At 46.6% G+C, this 16,702-nt stretch overlaps 1 protein-coding gene across 3 annotated transcripts in view; it reads left to right on the forward strand.

Annotated features, from left to right (window-relative positions):
* The window catches only part of TMCC3 (transmembrane and coiled-coil domain family 3), a 71,837-nt gene extending 56,658 nt beyond the window's left edge, over positions 1-15,179 (forward strand). For all 3 annotated transcript variants that reach the window (XM_045872843.3, XM_064590781.1, XM_064590780.1), the window contains exons 2-4: positions 3,652-4,556; positions 6,879-7,014; positions 12,659-15,179. In XM_045872843.3, the coding sequence (XP_045728799.1) occupies positions 3,652-4,556; positions 6,879-7,014; positions 12,659-12,961 (1,344 nt within the window). In that variant the 3' untranslated portion in view covers positions 12,962-15,179. The remainder of the gene's footprint in view (positions 1-3,651; positions 4,557-6,878; positions 7,015-12,658) is intronic.
* Positions 15,180-16,702: the final 1,523 nt, after the last annotated feature.

A 16,702-nucleotide genomic window follows, 5' to 3' on the forward strand; every position in this document is an offset into this window, starting at 1 on the left:
TGGTAGTGATGTGTGCAGCTGACTCTTAATTACCCTGCAGAGCTAGGGCTGTAAAAGGCTATAAAAAGGTGCGGCCCAACAATAGTTTCAACCTTCTACCCTCATCAAACATTTTTAACTGAGATTTGCTGACGAGCAGTAAGATTGATTGATTTGAGCTTTGAATGCTGTCACTTTCGGAACCTGGATTCTCGAGGACATGCCAAGCATTGTTACAACTTTAAAGTGAGCCAGAAGTTAGGCAACTCTGTGTGCGCCAACATTCCTGAGTGTCCGAGGCTGTCCTGACCCATCGGGTCGCCACTGCGGGGTGGCCAGCTGAGGTGGGGTCGAGGATTAAAGGAGGAACAGGTGGTGACTTATTGCTGCTTTTGGGAAGGTAAGTGTAAAAGCCTCTGCATCTTCCAACACGGTGGACTTCTCAGTACCAAGCAGGTTTGGGTGTTTTTTCTTAAAATAACTTAATCTGATCTTTGAGCTCCAGAGGGTAAAAACAAGGTCTTCGGACTCTCATAGACAAAGTGGAGCAAAAAAGACAAGAAGAGTGAGTGGCATGCTGTTAGAGGTGAGGCTCGTGGTTACCCCCGGAGATGGGGGTGAGGTACTTATGATTGAAGGGGGTACGGGGAGCTTCAGTTTTGTTTTATTGGGTTGGTTTTTTTGTTTGTTTTTTAGGGAGGGAGGGAGGGAGAAGGGCTGAGGGAGAGGGAGAGAGAGAGAATCTTAAGCAGGCTCCGTGCCCAGCACAGAGCCTAACTCGGGGCTGGATCTCACAAGCCTGAGATCCCGACCTGAGCTGAAATCAAGAGCCAGAGGCTTGACTGACTGAGCCACCCAGGCGCCCCTTTGTTTTTGTTTGTTTGTTTTGTTTTACTGGGTCCTGGTTATACAGTATATCCAGTTTGTGAAAGTTCATTGAGCTTTATTCTTCTTATGTGTGCTCTTTTCTGTGTGTAAATTATACTTCAGTTAAAGTTTAAAAGTCTGTGTTATCTCGTTGCACACTGATCCTCAGAAAAATCTCCGTTTAGTTGAAACAGTGTGAAATGATATAGAACTTATTACCCAGCTATTGGGAAAACAGCTCTGCCTGAAATTACCAGGTCCATATGGGCAGAACGTCCAAGGTCATTTTCTTGATTCTATTAAAATATATCTTAAGTGATTTCAGTGTGACTCTCCTAGAATAAAGAATGATGTCATTTGAGTTCAGCAAACATTATCGACAGCCTCGTGTGAATAGGGACAGAACTAACACTACAAACTGGGTATGGTATGGCACGTCTCTCACCTGAAGGAGCCTGTACTCTGTGGGGGATCGAATCCACGGATGAGGGATACAGGATGCTTCAGGTGGTGCCACAAAAGCAACATGGAAGGTCACAGAAAGAATAGGCAGCTTTCTGATGGACTGGAAACAGCTTCGTGGCATAAGTGGGATTTTAAGAGGCTCTTCCAGAATATGTGAGATTTTGATAAGCAGAAGTGGATGGGTGGTAGGCACCCTTCATATGAGAAAATCCATAGATAATTCACATACATCCTGGGAACTTTGGGTTGTATGGTTCACTTAAGATGAATGGCATCCATTAGGCCTGACAGGTAAGCGAGGCCTTATAGTGGCCGGGTTGTATTATTTAATTTGGGAGGCTCTGGGGAGCCGAAGAAAGTTTCTGAGAAGTAGAATAGCGTAATTAGATCAGTGAATATCTCCAGTGAAATCACATTTGTAGCTTCTTGATTGTACAGTTACCACAGATTGCCCTATGTGCCCCAAATAATCATTTTCTAGATTTTGTGCATTCTGTGTTACTGTGTTTGAACCCATTCCTGTTTGGGTTCACTAGCGAGCCATGTACCTAGTTTCCTTGAGCTCCCCATGGTCATCTCTCTGGGACTTGAAGATGATGATCCTATACTTTCTTTATTCCCTACACCCATCCTTCCATTTTGACCAGGTGACATCACAATTTTTTTATCCTTTTTTCTAGTCTTACAAGTGATTTGGTATTTATTTCCTTCCAGCCTTTCCTACGTGATGCTCTTCTGCCAGATAAAAACACCCAGTGTTTCTTATTTGTAGCAAAATTGTGTGTTGGAGGAGAGGGGCCAAGAAATAATGTTAACAGACTTTTGTGAGTTGTGTAGGAGGACTGACTCACCAACCTGGGATTGTGTCCCACCATGCCACTGGGCTCCTTTCTCTGGGAAAAAGCACCGGGTAGGATTTTTCGTGGGACAAAGTGTTAATACTTCATTGTTGGAAATGAATGCATTCAAGTCTGGGTCACTTGGGCAGGGGAAGATGTGTTAGTATCTTATTAATATTTTGCCGTTTCTGCCTACTCTTCCCTGAAACTCAAGATAACTTGTGCCTAATATTGTCTCCTGTTTGGTCTCCGGTGAGACTCTGTGTCAAGGCATTATTTTAATCAAAGGGCAGTTAACTTGACAAGTAAGCTGCTTTGGTTGAGATGTTATGAACCTTTGTTTAGAGATTGCATTCAGACCCTACAAAGGCTTGTCTTTAGTCCTTTGGGGACATCTTGATAGGGTGTCCTGACGTAGAAAGAGAACCCAGTTAGGGTGACTTGGGTTCAAATCCTGCCTCTTGCCATCTCAGTTTGTACGTACATGGGTTTAATGTAGTCTCTACCTGGCACGGTAGTGAGGATTGAACAGGATGACACATACAAACATCCATAGTACCTAGCGCCCAGACTACCTTTGCCTTTCCCTTTTGGAGTACAAACTAGTTAACGCTCCTCGCCACGGTGCTCAGTGATACTTTGCACTTCTTCCCCAGGTGGTGGCACTTCAGTGAGAAAGCCACTTCACTTCGTATTACCACTTGTCCTTGTTTTTAAATCACTTCAGTTGTGGTTGGGGGGTTATTCATTTCCACATCTAAATACAGTTGTATTACTCAGTAAAATTAATCTCCTATCACATCTGTTTAATGATTCCATTAAAAAGAAAATAATTTCTTGTGTTGATGAATGTACCTGCTGAAACTATTTTCTCATTCTTCTGTTACATGATTGGGTTCTGAATTGGGCGCATTTCCCACAGTGCTGCAGTTCACAGTGAATGGGGCGTGGCAGACCCCCCAGTTACCTGGGCATTTTGGGAAACTAGCACTGATTGGTAACCTCGTGCCATTATGCATTTTCTACCCTGGCAACTGGCAGTTGTCATCTAATCAGACAAAGCATCGGACACCCTGGGAGACCAGCATCTCACAGTTAGTACACATGGATGCAGGACGGAGTTAGACTGCCTTCTATTCAACTGGGGAGGATAGTATAGGGAGTTTTTATCTCATGAATACTTGCAGTTTAAAGATTTATGTATTTATTTGAGAGAGAGAGTGCGCGCACACACAAGTGGGGAGAGGGAGAGAAAATCTCAAGCAGACTCCCTGTTGATTGCGGGGCCCACATAGGGCTTGATCTCATGACCCTGAGATCATGACCCAAGCCGAAACCAAGAGGCCGACGTTCAACCGCCTGAGCCCCCCAGGTGCCCCTGAATACTTGCAGTTTAAAAATCTGGGACCTGAAGTATGTCTGTTGTGTGTGCACAGATTCTCTCACAAAAACTATGCCTTTGACTTCCAACCTTAAAGTGCTTCTTCCCTGTCTCTTGCAGGTAGAACGTCATGACATGAATACCTTAAGCCTGCCCCCGAACATTCGCCGAGGGGGGTCAGACACCAACCTCAACTTTGATGTACCAGATGGCATCCTGGACTTCCACAAGGTCAAACTCAGTGCAGATAGCCTGAAACAAAAAATCCTGAAGGTGACAGAGCAGATAAAAATTGAGCAGACGTCCCGCGATGGGAATGTTGCGGAGTATCTGAAACTGGTCAGCAGTGCGGATAAGCAGCAGGCCGGCCGCATCAAACAGGTCTTCGAGAAGAAGAATCAGAAGTCCGCTCACTCCATCGCCCAGCTCCAGAAGAAGTTAGAGCAGTATCACAGAAAGCTCAGGGAGCTCGAGCAGAACGGAGCCTCCAGAAGCTCCAAGGACATTTCCAAAGACAACCTCCACTCTCTGAGAGATGCCTCCGCGAAGTCTCGAACTGCTCCCCCCGGCCCGGAGTGCGGGAAGTCAGGCATGCCAGGCGTGTCCCTCACTCCGCCCGTGTTCGTCTTCAACAAGTCCAGAGAGTTCGCCAACCTGATCCGGAATAAGTTCGGCAGCGCCGACAACATCGCGCACTTGAAGAACTCCTTGGAGGAGTTTCGGCCCGAGGGGAGTCCCCGGGCCTACGGGGGCAGCGCCACCATCGTGCACAAACCCAAGTACGGCAGCGACGACGAGTGTTCAAGCGGCACGTCGGGCTCCGCGGACAGTAACGGGAACCAGTCCTTCGGGGCCAGTGGAGCCGGCGCGCTGGACAGCCAGGGCAAGCTGACCATGGTCCTGGAGGAGCTGAGGGAGATCAAGGACACGCAGGCTCAGCTGGCTGAGGACATCGAAGCGCTCAAAGTGCAGTTCAAGAGAGAATACGGTTTTATTTCTCAGACGCTGCAAGAGGAAAGATACAGGTATTTCAGCTTATTCTCTTGCGGTTCTTTCAGAAGCATGACTTACTGCGGCCAGATTGCCTTCTTGAAAGTGATATACTGATGGTTGCATTTTCCACGAATGTGGATATGGATCAAAAAAGTTAAGAATCAGTAGTTTTTATCCTACCTCATGGTGCTAAGCTTTATAACTCGTGACTTATAGTTTGACGCTTTAGAGAAAGTTGTGTGAATCTTTTAAAATGTCACTGTGTGGTCTATGATTCGTGCACGCTGAGCTCCTGACTCAGTAGACTTCTGGGATGCAGTTTCATTACACTAATTCACAGATCTGTATTTTATTTTCCTCTGTAGTAACTGTCAAGTAAAAAACCCCACTGCATTGTTCAACAAGGTCGATTTTCTTTGCTACATCAATCTTAAAGTCTTCATGTAGTACACATTTTTTTATATACTATATTTTGCACATTGAACTTTTCTCCTTAAATGAAGAGTCTTCAAAAGAAATACTCAGAGTAGAATGTAAATTCAAATCTTGAGAATTATATTAGCCGATTTTAAAAGGTATTTTGTAGGCTGGCTTCTGTGTGCTTCTAACTTATTAATAAAAATATTAATAAAAAGTGATTTTCCACCATTTCCCCAGTGAAAAGATTCCCCAAAGTTTTTTTTAAGACTTTCTTTCTTTTTTAAGTTATCTCTACACCAACGTGAGGCTTGAACCCACAACTCTTGAGATCAAGAGTCGTACATTCCACTGACCAAGCCAGCCAGGTGCCCCCAAAAGTTAATTTCTTTTTTTTGGACAAAATGAATATGTTAACTTGTAAAAATGTAGATTAAAAAAATTCAATGCCCATTACATATTGTAAGATTAAACTTTAAATTTTACTTACACATTTTATATCTCCTAGATGGTATTAATTTAGAAATGTGGCTTTTTTTTCCAGCTCTTATGTTTTATTCAGCAGTTTTTTAAAACTTTCAGCATACATCTTTGACTCTGGTTTCTTTGTCACATAACTATTATTGAGTCACAAGTTTTCCAGAGAATATTGACTTTAATTCCATCTGAAGAGTTTGGCATACAGTACTCTTTGGATCCAAATTTTATCCTGTCACAAATAACCATTTACATAAATGTAGGACAGTTTTTATTCTTGTTTGTCATATAGCTATGTTTGTGATCTTTCGGAGTTAGCCACTGTATTGCTTGCTCTAAGAGATCTTTAAAAGGCTTTTACACCAACATTGGATACCTATGAAGTCCTAGCTGAGAATAATCATTAAATCTGCATTAAATTTTTTTGGTCTTACTTTTTTTCCTGAGGTATAATTGACATATGATCTCACAATCTCTCTCCCTCCCTCCTTCCCTCTTTCTCTCTCTCGCCCTTTGATGACTCTATCAGGTGACCTCTGTTAGCCCCTAACGCTGACATTGAGAGAAGTCATTTCAGACTAAGGCATTCCCCAAACAGTGCTTCCTGTTTTCAAATAAACATTATAAGTTTTTGAATATAATAAGACCAGTCCCTCTTCTGTGAGGAAAATGGGAGGTGGGAATGGAAATCTTTGTTCTTCTGTTACTTAAGATTTGGACTTCTGGAAATGCCACCCGATAAGCTATTTATAATTTGTAATGAGCTTAATTTTTCATCGGCACTTAAGTTCCAAGAACTGAAACATGTTTTCAGAATTAGAGGTTACATTGGGAAATGGTGGAATTGGCTCTAGTAGAGAAGTTGGTTCTTTCCTCGTGGGCTCTGGTGTGTGAGAGCCGTGCCCGTGAACCAGAAGGCTCTGTGCAGGCAGGAGAGGGGGGAGCCCTGGGGTGCCAGGCAGCCCTGTCTCTTGACCAGCCTTGGTGAACATGTCAGGTCTGTTCTGTCATCAACTGCAACCAGTGAAGGTGCTTGTCCGATGTGGGTGGAAATGCCGAATTTGGCGTGCGTGTCACCTCAGGAGTGAGGACAGAGAAGTTAAGATGGCAGAGACCACCTTCCTAGAGCTGGAATTCAGTGTTCTCCAAAAGCGTGTTCCCCACAGCTAGACGTAGTCTTTTTTTTTTAATTTTATTTATTTGTTTGACAGAGAGCACAGCATGGGGGCAGGAGGCAGAGGGAGAGGGTGAGGGAGAAGCAGGCTCGCCAAGCAGGGAGCCCGATGCAGGGCTCGATCCCAGGACCCCGGGACCATGACCCGAGCCGAAGGCAGACGCTTGACGACTGAGCCACCCTGGCACCCCTAGACGTATTCTTTCGGAAACATAGTCTTTCAGGGACTGAGAACAAGGAGGCATTTGGAGTGTCACACTCAGAATCAGCTCCTCTCTTTGCAAAGGTATGAGCACCTGGAAGACCAGCTCCATGACCTGACAGACCTGCATCAGCACGAGACCGCCAACCTGAAGCAGGGCCTTGCCAGCATCGAGGAGAAGGTGGCTTACCAGGCCTACGAGCGCTCACGGGACATTCAGGTACCATTCCTCTCGTCACTACACGCTCACGCGGGCTCGTCCCAGCCTCAGATTCATATAACAAACTGTAAACGCATTACCCGTAAGCCCTAAAGGATTTCTGGCACGGGGAGCAAAATGGTTTCTCTGCACCATCATCTTCCACCTTATTAGCCCCATTAGCTCATGTCAGAAGTGTCACTGAGTAAAGAGGCTATTCTCTGTGTACCTTTTTGGGTTAACAAATATTTATTATCTACCCAAGACCATTGCCTATAACCTCTCCTCCCCCCCCCCCCCCCACCAAAACTGCTAAAACTTTCTAAACATGAGGCAGACCTTGCCTTCAAGAAGCTTACTTGAGTGGGGGTGGGGGGAAGTCAGGATTAGGTCAGCTGCCAAGCAGCTCAAGAAAACATGAGCAGGGGCCAAGTGCCATGGTGCAGACGGTGAAAGCCACAGGATTCAGACACACAGTGGCCAACAAGCTAGGAACTGGTGGGGCAGTCGGTCGTTCTGTGGTGAAATCTTGCATTTCAGTCTCAAGGCTGGCATTTACCAGTTGGGTAACCCTGAGCAAGCCTTCAATCTGTTTACTCATCTGCACGAGAGTAGATTTGATAGCTGTAAGAATTTCAAGGACTTGAGTGCATACCATGCGCCATATGCTAGCCGAACACTATACATGCCTTTTCCCTCCCCATCTACTCCTCACAACAACAATTGCTTTCAAGCAATTCTACTGTTTTCCCCATTCCTCAGATGTGGAGACTAAGGCAGAGAGGTTCAGTGACGTGGACCGAGGTCTTGCCAACAGTCCTTGAGTAAGGAGTGTGAAAGAATGTCCCGAGAGAGTGGGACTTGCAGGGCTGGTCGGATCTGGATGGAGGGACGGAAGGGCTTGCTGCGTCACTATAAACGAAGGCACGTTTCAGGCGCCTGGGTGGCTCAGGTGGTTGAGCGACTGCCTTCGGCTCAGGTCATGATCCTGGAGACCCGGGATCGAGTCCCACATCGGGCTCCCTGCTCGGCGGGGAGTCTGCTTCTCCCTCTGACCCTCCCCCACTCTCATGTGCTCTCTCTCTCTCATTCTCTCTCTCAGATAAATAAAATCTTTAAAAAAAAAAATGAAGGCACGTTTCAGTATTAATATGATGGTAGCACGGTAGCGAAACAACCTAGGCTTCTGGAATGCTTTTTTTTTTCCTGCTACCAGAGGGTTTCTTTCTTTTCTTCCAGCTTTACTGAGCTATGATTGACGTATCCCTTTGCATTAAAGTGTTACAACATAATGATTTGATGCATATAATATATATAGTGCACAGTGATCACCACAGTTAGTCTATTTAACAGCCGTCACCTCACGTGGTTAACTCATTTTTTTCTTGCGATGAGAACTTTTAAGACCTACTCTCCTGGCAGCTGTCAAATATGTAAGACAGAAAGGTTAGCTAGTCACCATGCTGCACATTACATTGTCTTATAACTACAAGTCTGTACCTTTTGCCACTTTCCCCGATTTCCCCTCCCCTGTCACCGCGCGCCCCCCCCCCCCCCACGCTCGGCAATCACCCATCTGTTTCTGTGAGTTTGGTTTTGTTAGATTCCACATATAAGTGAGATCACAGAGCCTGTTTGTCTTCCTCTGTCTGACTCATCGCACTCAGCACCTGCCCTCAAGGTCCATCCATGTTGTCGCACACGACAGCATTGCCTTCTTTCTCATGGCCGCATAATATTCCATGGTGTGTTGTGTGTATGGATACCACATTTTCTTTATTCATCTGTTGATGGACTCTTGGGTTGTTTCCGTGTCTTCCCTGTTGTCAGTAATGCAGTGAACATGGGGGTGGGGATCTCTCTTCTAGGAACTGACTCCATTTTCTTCGGGTATATACTCAAAAGTGGAATTGCTGAATCGTACAGCAGTTCTATTTTTAATTTTTTAAAGAACTTCCGTGATGTTTTCCATAGCGACGGCCGCAATTTACATCCCATTGATCCTTTTTTAAAAAAAGCAAAAAAGTATACTCTCCACATAGCGCTCAGCTCCGTTTTTACAACTTTCCTTTGTAGGCAGTGGTTATTTTCTCCACTCTGCGAGGGAGAACACTGAAACATAAAGGGAAATTCCCTCCCCCCCGCAGTGTGTGAGCTGGAGTCTCAGCTGCCCACGTTCTGTTCTACTCTGTGTCGTGGGCTGTGAGTCTGTGCCAATCCCAGGCATCTACTTGGACGGTTCTGGGAGCCGGAGCGTCCGACAGAGCTGGTGGCAGACACTGGCCTCTGAGGAGCGTGGTGGAGATTTTGCCCCTGTTCTGGGTTAGGACACTCTCCTTCACCATGGACCGGTTGAAGGAGTGTGACCCATTTAAATGTTAAGTGTTGCAAGGTGAACAGTGCAGTCGGTTTTATTAGAACATTCTGTTTTTAGAACATGTCTGGGATGCCACTGGATTATGTCTAAATATGTGGTTTTCTTATTTAGGGGAAAGTTTGGGTTAATATTGTTCTTTTTTAAGGGAACCTGCTTTAGGGATGCACGGGAAGGATAAAGGGAGGGACGTCACAGAGGGGGCTTCACGATTTAGAAGAGTTCATTTGAACTTTTTTCGGGTTTCATCTCTAACTCAGAAGGGCAAGGAGGACATCTGTGTGAGCAACTTGACAGTCGTCTTTGTTAAGACAGTGAGAACCCTGGGGCACCTGGGTGGCTCAGTCGGTTATGCGTCTGCCTTCGGCTCAGGTCATGATCCAGGGTCCTGGGATCGAGCCCCACATCGGGCTCCCTGCTCAGTGGGGAGCCTGCTTCTCCCTCTCCCTCTGCCTGCCTACTTGTGATCTCTCTCTCTCTCTCACTGTCAAATAAAGAAATAAAATCTCAAAAAAAAAAAAAAAGGAAGTGAGAATCCTGGCTCTGCACTTACGGTGTGACCCTGGACAAGCTGGCTCCCTCTGCCTCAGTTTCCCTTTGCCTCAGTGTGTAAAATGGAAATAGCAATGAGCTTCACCTCGAAAGGTTGTCAGGAGGATTAGATGGGATAATACACAGAAAGTCCTTAAATCTTTGCCTGATAATAGGCAGCCAGAAGAGAATTCTTATACTGGGGAGAAGCCATGTTCCTCGGGGCTCTTGGCGGTCGGGCCCGCTCAGCTTCCTCGTTCGTTCTCGGTGTTCTGTTCTCACGGGCAGGGCTCCACAGCGCACGAGCCGGCCTGGGTGAGGGTGCCTCTTGCCACTGGGACACCAGGGTTTTTCTGTGTTAAGAAATCGAGTTTTGTTTTTTATCACCCTTGAATTCCCAATTAAAAAAGGCTTAAGGGTAATTCAGTCTGTCATCCATCCTTATCCCCCGTATGTGACATACTGGATCCGAGGAAGTACTAAAGATCGTGGGGCCGCATCTCTCTTAGCGGGGGCTGTAACTAAAATTCCTTGCAGTTCACTAAATTTTCTTGGATTTTTCTTTTTTTTTTTTTTTTTGATAAAAAACGAATAGCAGTTCTAAGGTGATTCAATTCTTAGATCAGCCTATTTATATATGTAATTTGTGTACCCAACTAAAGATGGATGAGCTTGCTAAAATGTTGATCTCCTGTCTCGCCTGTCACCTTCTCCGTGGCGTGTCTAAAATGGAGGACACGTTGGGCTCGAGCAGTTGAAAAGAATGCAGGGTTTCCGGGGCACGTGCCTATCCTAGAGAGCTAGCCCCGCTTCGGATGTGAAGATCTGAGGAAGTTTTGCCTCCTCTGTTGCTGACCCATGTAATGGAAGTCACTGTGGTGACAGAGAACGCTGATCTTTGGCACAGAGTGTAGTCAGCAGAAGAAAAGCAAACCAGTGTCCCAGCTCTTAGGGTTCTTTCCAACCTGAGAAGACAGCGGTGCTGTAATGGAGCAAACACGTCTTGGTAAATGAGTCCGACGGTAGGCCAGAGAGCTCCGAGGGGCTCCCCGTATTGCCTCTCGTCGGGTCCGTTTCTCCCGAGACACAGTGGGTCCTTCCTGGCACGCAGCCTGCACCTGGCTGATGGCCACCCTGTCCTCCCGCAGCTGTGGGCTGTCGGTCAGGGGACACTTCACCGCCTCTGATGGGGCCGGGAGGGCTGCTCTCGGGACAGGACAGTGGAGGAGGTGGGACCTGAAAGGGGAGGGACATCCACCGGTGAAGAGGGGAGGGAGTGGGGAGGCAGACATTTCAGGCACAGTACCAAGGCCCCCAACACGATTCTTTTTCGAACTTGAAAAAGCCTGTCTGGCCAGAGCATGGTGAGCGGGGCAGGGGGCTGGCATTACGTGAGGCAGGAGAGAGTAGGGAGACTGAGGGGAGAGAAACGGACCAGAAGGCAGATACCGGCTGTGCATCGATGGGCTTGGGTGACAGATTAGAGGAGAGCGGTGTCTGGTAGGAGGAACCAGGCGGGTCAGGTGCTGTTTTCTGAGGAAAGGAACACCAGAAGGGGAACAGCGCTGATGGCAGGTACAGGAGAAGGTGCAGGACACGAAGCCACGTTTGCCCGTGCTGCGTTTGAGGTGCTTTTAAGAAGCTCAGATGGTCGGGGATGCCTGGGTGGCTCAGTTGGTTAAATGACTGTCTTCGGCTCAGGTCATGATCCTGGAGTCCCAGGATCGAGTCCCGCATCGGGCTCCCTGCTCAGTAGGGAGTCTGCTTCTCCCTCTGACCCTCCCCCCTCTCATGCTTTCTCTCTCTATCTCATTCTCTCTCTCAAATAAATAAATAAAATCTTTAAAAAATAAAAAAGCTCAGATGGAGAGGGGCGCCTGGGTGGCTCAGTTAAGCGTCTGCCTTGGGCTCAGGTCATGATCCCAGGGTCCTGGGATCGAGCCCCGCATCGGGCTCCCTGCTCGGCGGGAAGCCTGCTTCTCCCTCTCCCTCCGCTCCCCGCCCCCTCCCCCCGCCCATGCATGCTCGCTCGCTCGCTCTCTCTCTCTCTCTCGTTCACTCTCTCTCTCAAATGGAATATCAAGGAGGCATGTAGATATGTGAGTCAATCTCACAAGAGACGACTGGGCCAGAGAGATACTTGGAGTCAGCTGTGACTTAGTAATTGAAGTGTTAAGAAAGAATGAGAACTAGGGAGAATGTGTAGCCTTGGACAGTGCATTCGCAGAGCAGATGAAAGCAGAGTTGCCCACCGTCTGTCCTGTCCCCATCCCTTCTCCCTTCGTCCTCCAGAGTCTGTAAGTGGCTGCACACGCAGTCTGAGCAGTGGAAATAAGGACTAGCAGTTGGAGACACCACCTGCTGTGCGGCCGGAGGTCGTCCACTGTCCCAAAATGGAACCCCACCACTCCTCTCGTTTGTCCCCAAGGATACCATGCCAATATTTTATGTACTTTATTTCAAATACAAATAGGCTCAACACACTTAGCTGTAAGCCCCCGTTGATGGTAGTTTATGGTTGCATACACATGCCCATTCTGTCAAGAACAACAGAATAAATGAGCCTGGGGATTCTCGTTTTACTTGTTTGTCATCATCATCATCATCATCCTCATCATCATCACTGTCCGCTTGGCTGTTGGCAGCTGCCTTGGCATCGAGCATCCTGAGCTGGGGGCCTTCACGCATGTCTAAGCACGCGCTCACATGTTGCCCCTGGTCTCCGCAGCGTCTGACCCTCGCTGTCCCTCTTGCCCCCAGGAAGCCCTGGAGTCCTGCCAGACGCGCGTCTCTAAGCTGGAGCTGCACCAGCAAGAGCAGCAGGCTCTGCAGACAGACGCCGTGAACGCCAAGGTCCTCCTGGGGAAGTGCATCAACGTGATCCTGGCCTTCATGACAGTCGTTCTCGTGTGCGTGTCTACCATCGCCAAGTTTGTCTCGCCCATGATGAGGAGCCGCCTCCACATCCTTGGCACCTTCTTCGCTGTGACGCTTCTTGCAATATTTTGTAAAAACTGGGACCATATCGTGTGTGCCATAGAAAGGATCATAATACCCAGATGAAGCCACCGGCTCTTGTCTTCACGTTCTTTCACGTTTCTGTGTTAAAGACAACTCTGTGCATACTACCAAATTTTAAAGCGAACACTTGTGCTGACTCGAGCCGACCAGGCCTGGGCTGTGCGTTGTAAATATCTCTGTCCCCTCACGCCGTGGTAGCTGCCAGGTCCGCCCCTGTACCCGGTGAGTGTGGACCTGTTGCAGAGCTCGCCCCACGTTGCTCACTGCCTTAATCAGACCAGATTTCCTGCCCACCTGACTAGCCCAGCCTGGTAAACCTCTGGTCATCGAGCGTTTGGCGTAATTAATGACCCACACGAAACAGGGTGTTAAGTCTCTGTCTCCCTTAAGTTTCCATCAAAATTGAACTTCACAGTGGCTGGTGGCGGCATTTTGCCTGAGTCCTGTATGCAGCAAGGATGTGGCAGGACTTGGGCAAGGGACGAAATGCAGCTGTTGGCCACGGTGGACACTTGGGGCCTATGGAAGTACAGTAAATCCTGTGTAACCCATTCCGCTGGTCCACACAGGACACTACTAGGTCCCATGTGTCCCCTTGTGTACGGTGGTCCATTGTGTGGGACTCGCCATAACGTGGAAATCTTACAGCACACCTGTTTATCCATAGAAGTCTAACTTAGATGTTCTCTTGCACTTTAAATGGTAAGACAGGAAGATCTATGAGTGAGGCTTTTGCCTTCTCACACCCAGGGAGCCACATGTCCGATTCTATCTTAAGTGGCTCTCGAACGCCTCACCTTCAGGCACGTCGAAATGCTTCCAAATCCCATGTCAAACTATGGCTCAAACATGAGTGTAGGCTCCCGTAAGCACCACTCTGGAGGTTTGCATTGCAGCAAATCTTAATTGTGATAAACCCCCTGTGAGGATGTGATTTACTTTATTCATGGTCTTGGGAGGGATTGTAAAGCTTAACTGCACATGTGAAAACAAATGATGCTCATGCTGTGGGTTTTTTTTTTTTCTTTAAGAAGGACAACAGAATTGTACTGTGTGAGGTGAAAGTCCACTGAGGTAGGGGCACTGGAAGCAGGAGGAAGACAGGGCATGTGGTCTAAGGGGGTGGCAGTCGGATGAAGACTGAGAGGGTCCTCTGAGGACCCCGTTAAGACCAGCCGCAATCCGATAAATTAGACCTGGTGTCTGGTTGTCCATTGTCTCTTAGGATCTCACTGAAGTGCCACGGGAATGGAGTGGCCACGCTTCTTCCCCTGAGGTGAAACCCTTCAAAGGTGAACAGCTTCTGCCTGTTGGGGCAATGCGCTCACTACTCCCAACCCAGATGATATTTCCCTTTAAATCTTTTTCTCTCAGACGATACTTCCCTTTAAATCTTTTTCTCTCTGTACCTAACGAAGACGAAGATAGAAGATTTTAATGGAAACTGCTGTTCGGTCCTTCCTCCCACCATCCGCTCTGTTATCTGAAGGCGTAAAGATGTATGTTAGTGTACATTTTCTTCCAGAAAACATCGAATTGCCTGGATTTAAATTAAGTGCAATATTTTGCGAACAGCTGCTCTTAGGGAAACCTCCTGAAAAAATGTGACAGTGTGCCATGGTTTGAGAGAATGGAATAGTCAAGCATTTGGTACAAGTCCAGTGTGTGTGAGACTCAGACAACTCAAGCTTTCTTCTTCTTTTTTTAACTTTACAGTTCAGTGTTCTTAGTAAATTCACAAACTTATGCAACTATGCCCACTATCTAATTCCAGACTCGAGCTTTATAAAATGGTAAGCATCATTACGTGACATCTTTGCCCGTACGGATTTTGGATTCAGGGACGAAGGAGCTACCAGCCCCACCCCCATCTCGTGGCTGTGTCCCCTTCCGCTGTCAGACTCTCCCTTGTTCTGCCCAGTTGGCTGTAAATACACTGTGATCCATCACATACAGGGGACAGAAAAGAGTTCCAGATCAGGGAAGAGAAGGAGAGAGAATGGTGTGCTTCCTTTTGCTTCTATATTCCCTTTACCTGTGGGCATCAGGCTCCATTTGGCCGAGGGCTGGATGTAACTTCCCTTGGGTCAAGTTGGATCCTGGTGGGCGCCTCTCGATGTCTGTGAATCTTTCTGAGGCACTTTGGAGATGCCAGGGGTTGCGGTGACGTAGCTGCTGCTGTTAGTTTAGAGAGAGTGAGTGAGAAGTCTAACCCACAGGCCACCACGCTCCACTCAGCCTTGGCTTTGACGCTTCCCAGGCCTGCTCCCCACTGAGAGGAGGGAAGAAAATGGAAAACAGCACACGCCAACCCCTCCAGTCTGGAGCTGTTAACAGAAGCTGCTAGAAACTGGCTCTGTTCTGAAATATTCCAGGGTCTAAATCATCCCACCTGATCATTACTTCTTTGCACAGAATTTGTATTTCCAGTGATTCTCATTAGATGTCAAATAACCTTATTTTCACTTGGATGTGCTCAACCTACATGGCATACTTATTTTAGAGTCTTCTTGAAAGTTCATGAAGCTTTTTAATAAGCTGATATACTCCAAGGAGACCTTTACTCTCTGTAGTTTACTGTTCTCTTCTTAAGGAATAAACCTTCCCATTACGTGTTTTCTTTCCTGTGTAAGGGGATTAAATCCAATTTTATAAATTATTCAATTAAAAAATTGTGATCCAGCTAGGACATATCCTGGAATTGTTTATATTTAAGTCAACGAATCCTTTTTCCCCACCTTTCATCGGTAGGAAACATTTTGTACATACCTGAAGACACAGTCACTTGTGAGATGGGCAGGCACCTGCTCACTTAGCAAACTGGACGTTGCATTCTAGCACAGGATTTTTTTGTGACATACTATTTTCATGATCACCAAGATAATGATAGTTTGCTGGGGACAAAACAAAAACCCAAAAATACTCTTCTGTGGGCTTTAAGTTAGTTATTGCAGCTTACGTTTTGAGTATGATGAAGCCAGAACAAAACATCCTACCCATCCCCACCCCCCAAATTCAAACCACAATGAAGCAGTAAATAAAAGTCCTCCACTGCTGGTTTTGTATGGAGAGTAGGATCAGTCCCAAGTTTCTAGCATGTACCATTAGTGGTTTTGCTTCTGTGATCACGATGAACTATTGATAGACTGAGATTTTCGGAAACTCCCCGCCCCTTCTCCCATAATGCAGTCATCCCTTTCCGTCAGTTAGCATCCATGGGACCTCAGCCCTTCTGCTGTGTCACTCTTGTTTTCATTGAAATATTGCCCTGCTAGGTATGTTGATTGCCCTGCTATTTCTCCAACATATCAGGTTTAATTATGGGATCGGTAACAGTGACGGGAATTGGATTCCCTCAGGCACCTGATTATTTGTGTCCTTTTGGGTTGGATTTTAAATACCAGAATGTTTTGCATCAAACAGGAACATCTTTGTGTTGAATCTAAGTATAGTTGTATTGGTTTGGAAAAGCATTTCAAGATGCTTGTTAATATGAACATGTGTAATTAAACAACCTATTTTGCATATTTCTATAATTTTGAGGAGTGAGCCAGGGGAAGAGCGAAATGGCATTATTTAAAATTCAGAGCTTTATCTGGAGAGAGGTGTTTCAAAAAGTTTAGCCCATGTGCTAAGGAAGGAGTTGGTCTAAAGAGATAAATCACCGAAAAGAATGATATTGGCCTATTTACATCAAAAGTGGTTAAGAAACTAAAAGGTACAGTTAACACGAGTTTGGTAACCCAGAAGATACAAAGCAGATCTAACCTATAATTTTCTAAA

This window comes from Mirounga angustirostris, unplaced genomic scaffold (genome assembly GCF_029215605.1).
Source record: "Mirounga angustirostris isolate CCGP_5_RB_7025 unplaced genomic scaffold, mMirAng1.0.hap1 SCAF_5, whole genome shotgun sequence".
In the NCBI taxonomy this organism is placed as follows: domain Eukaryota; kingdom Metazoa; phylum Chordata; class Mammalia; order Carnivora; family Phocidae; genus Mirounga; species Mirounga angustirostris.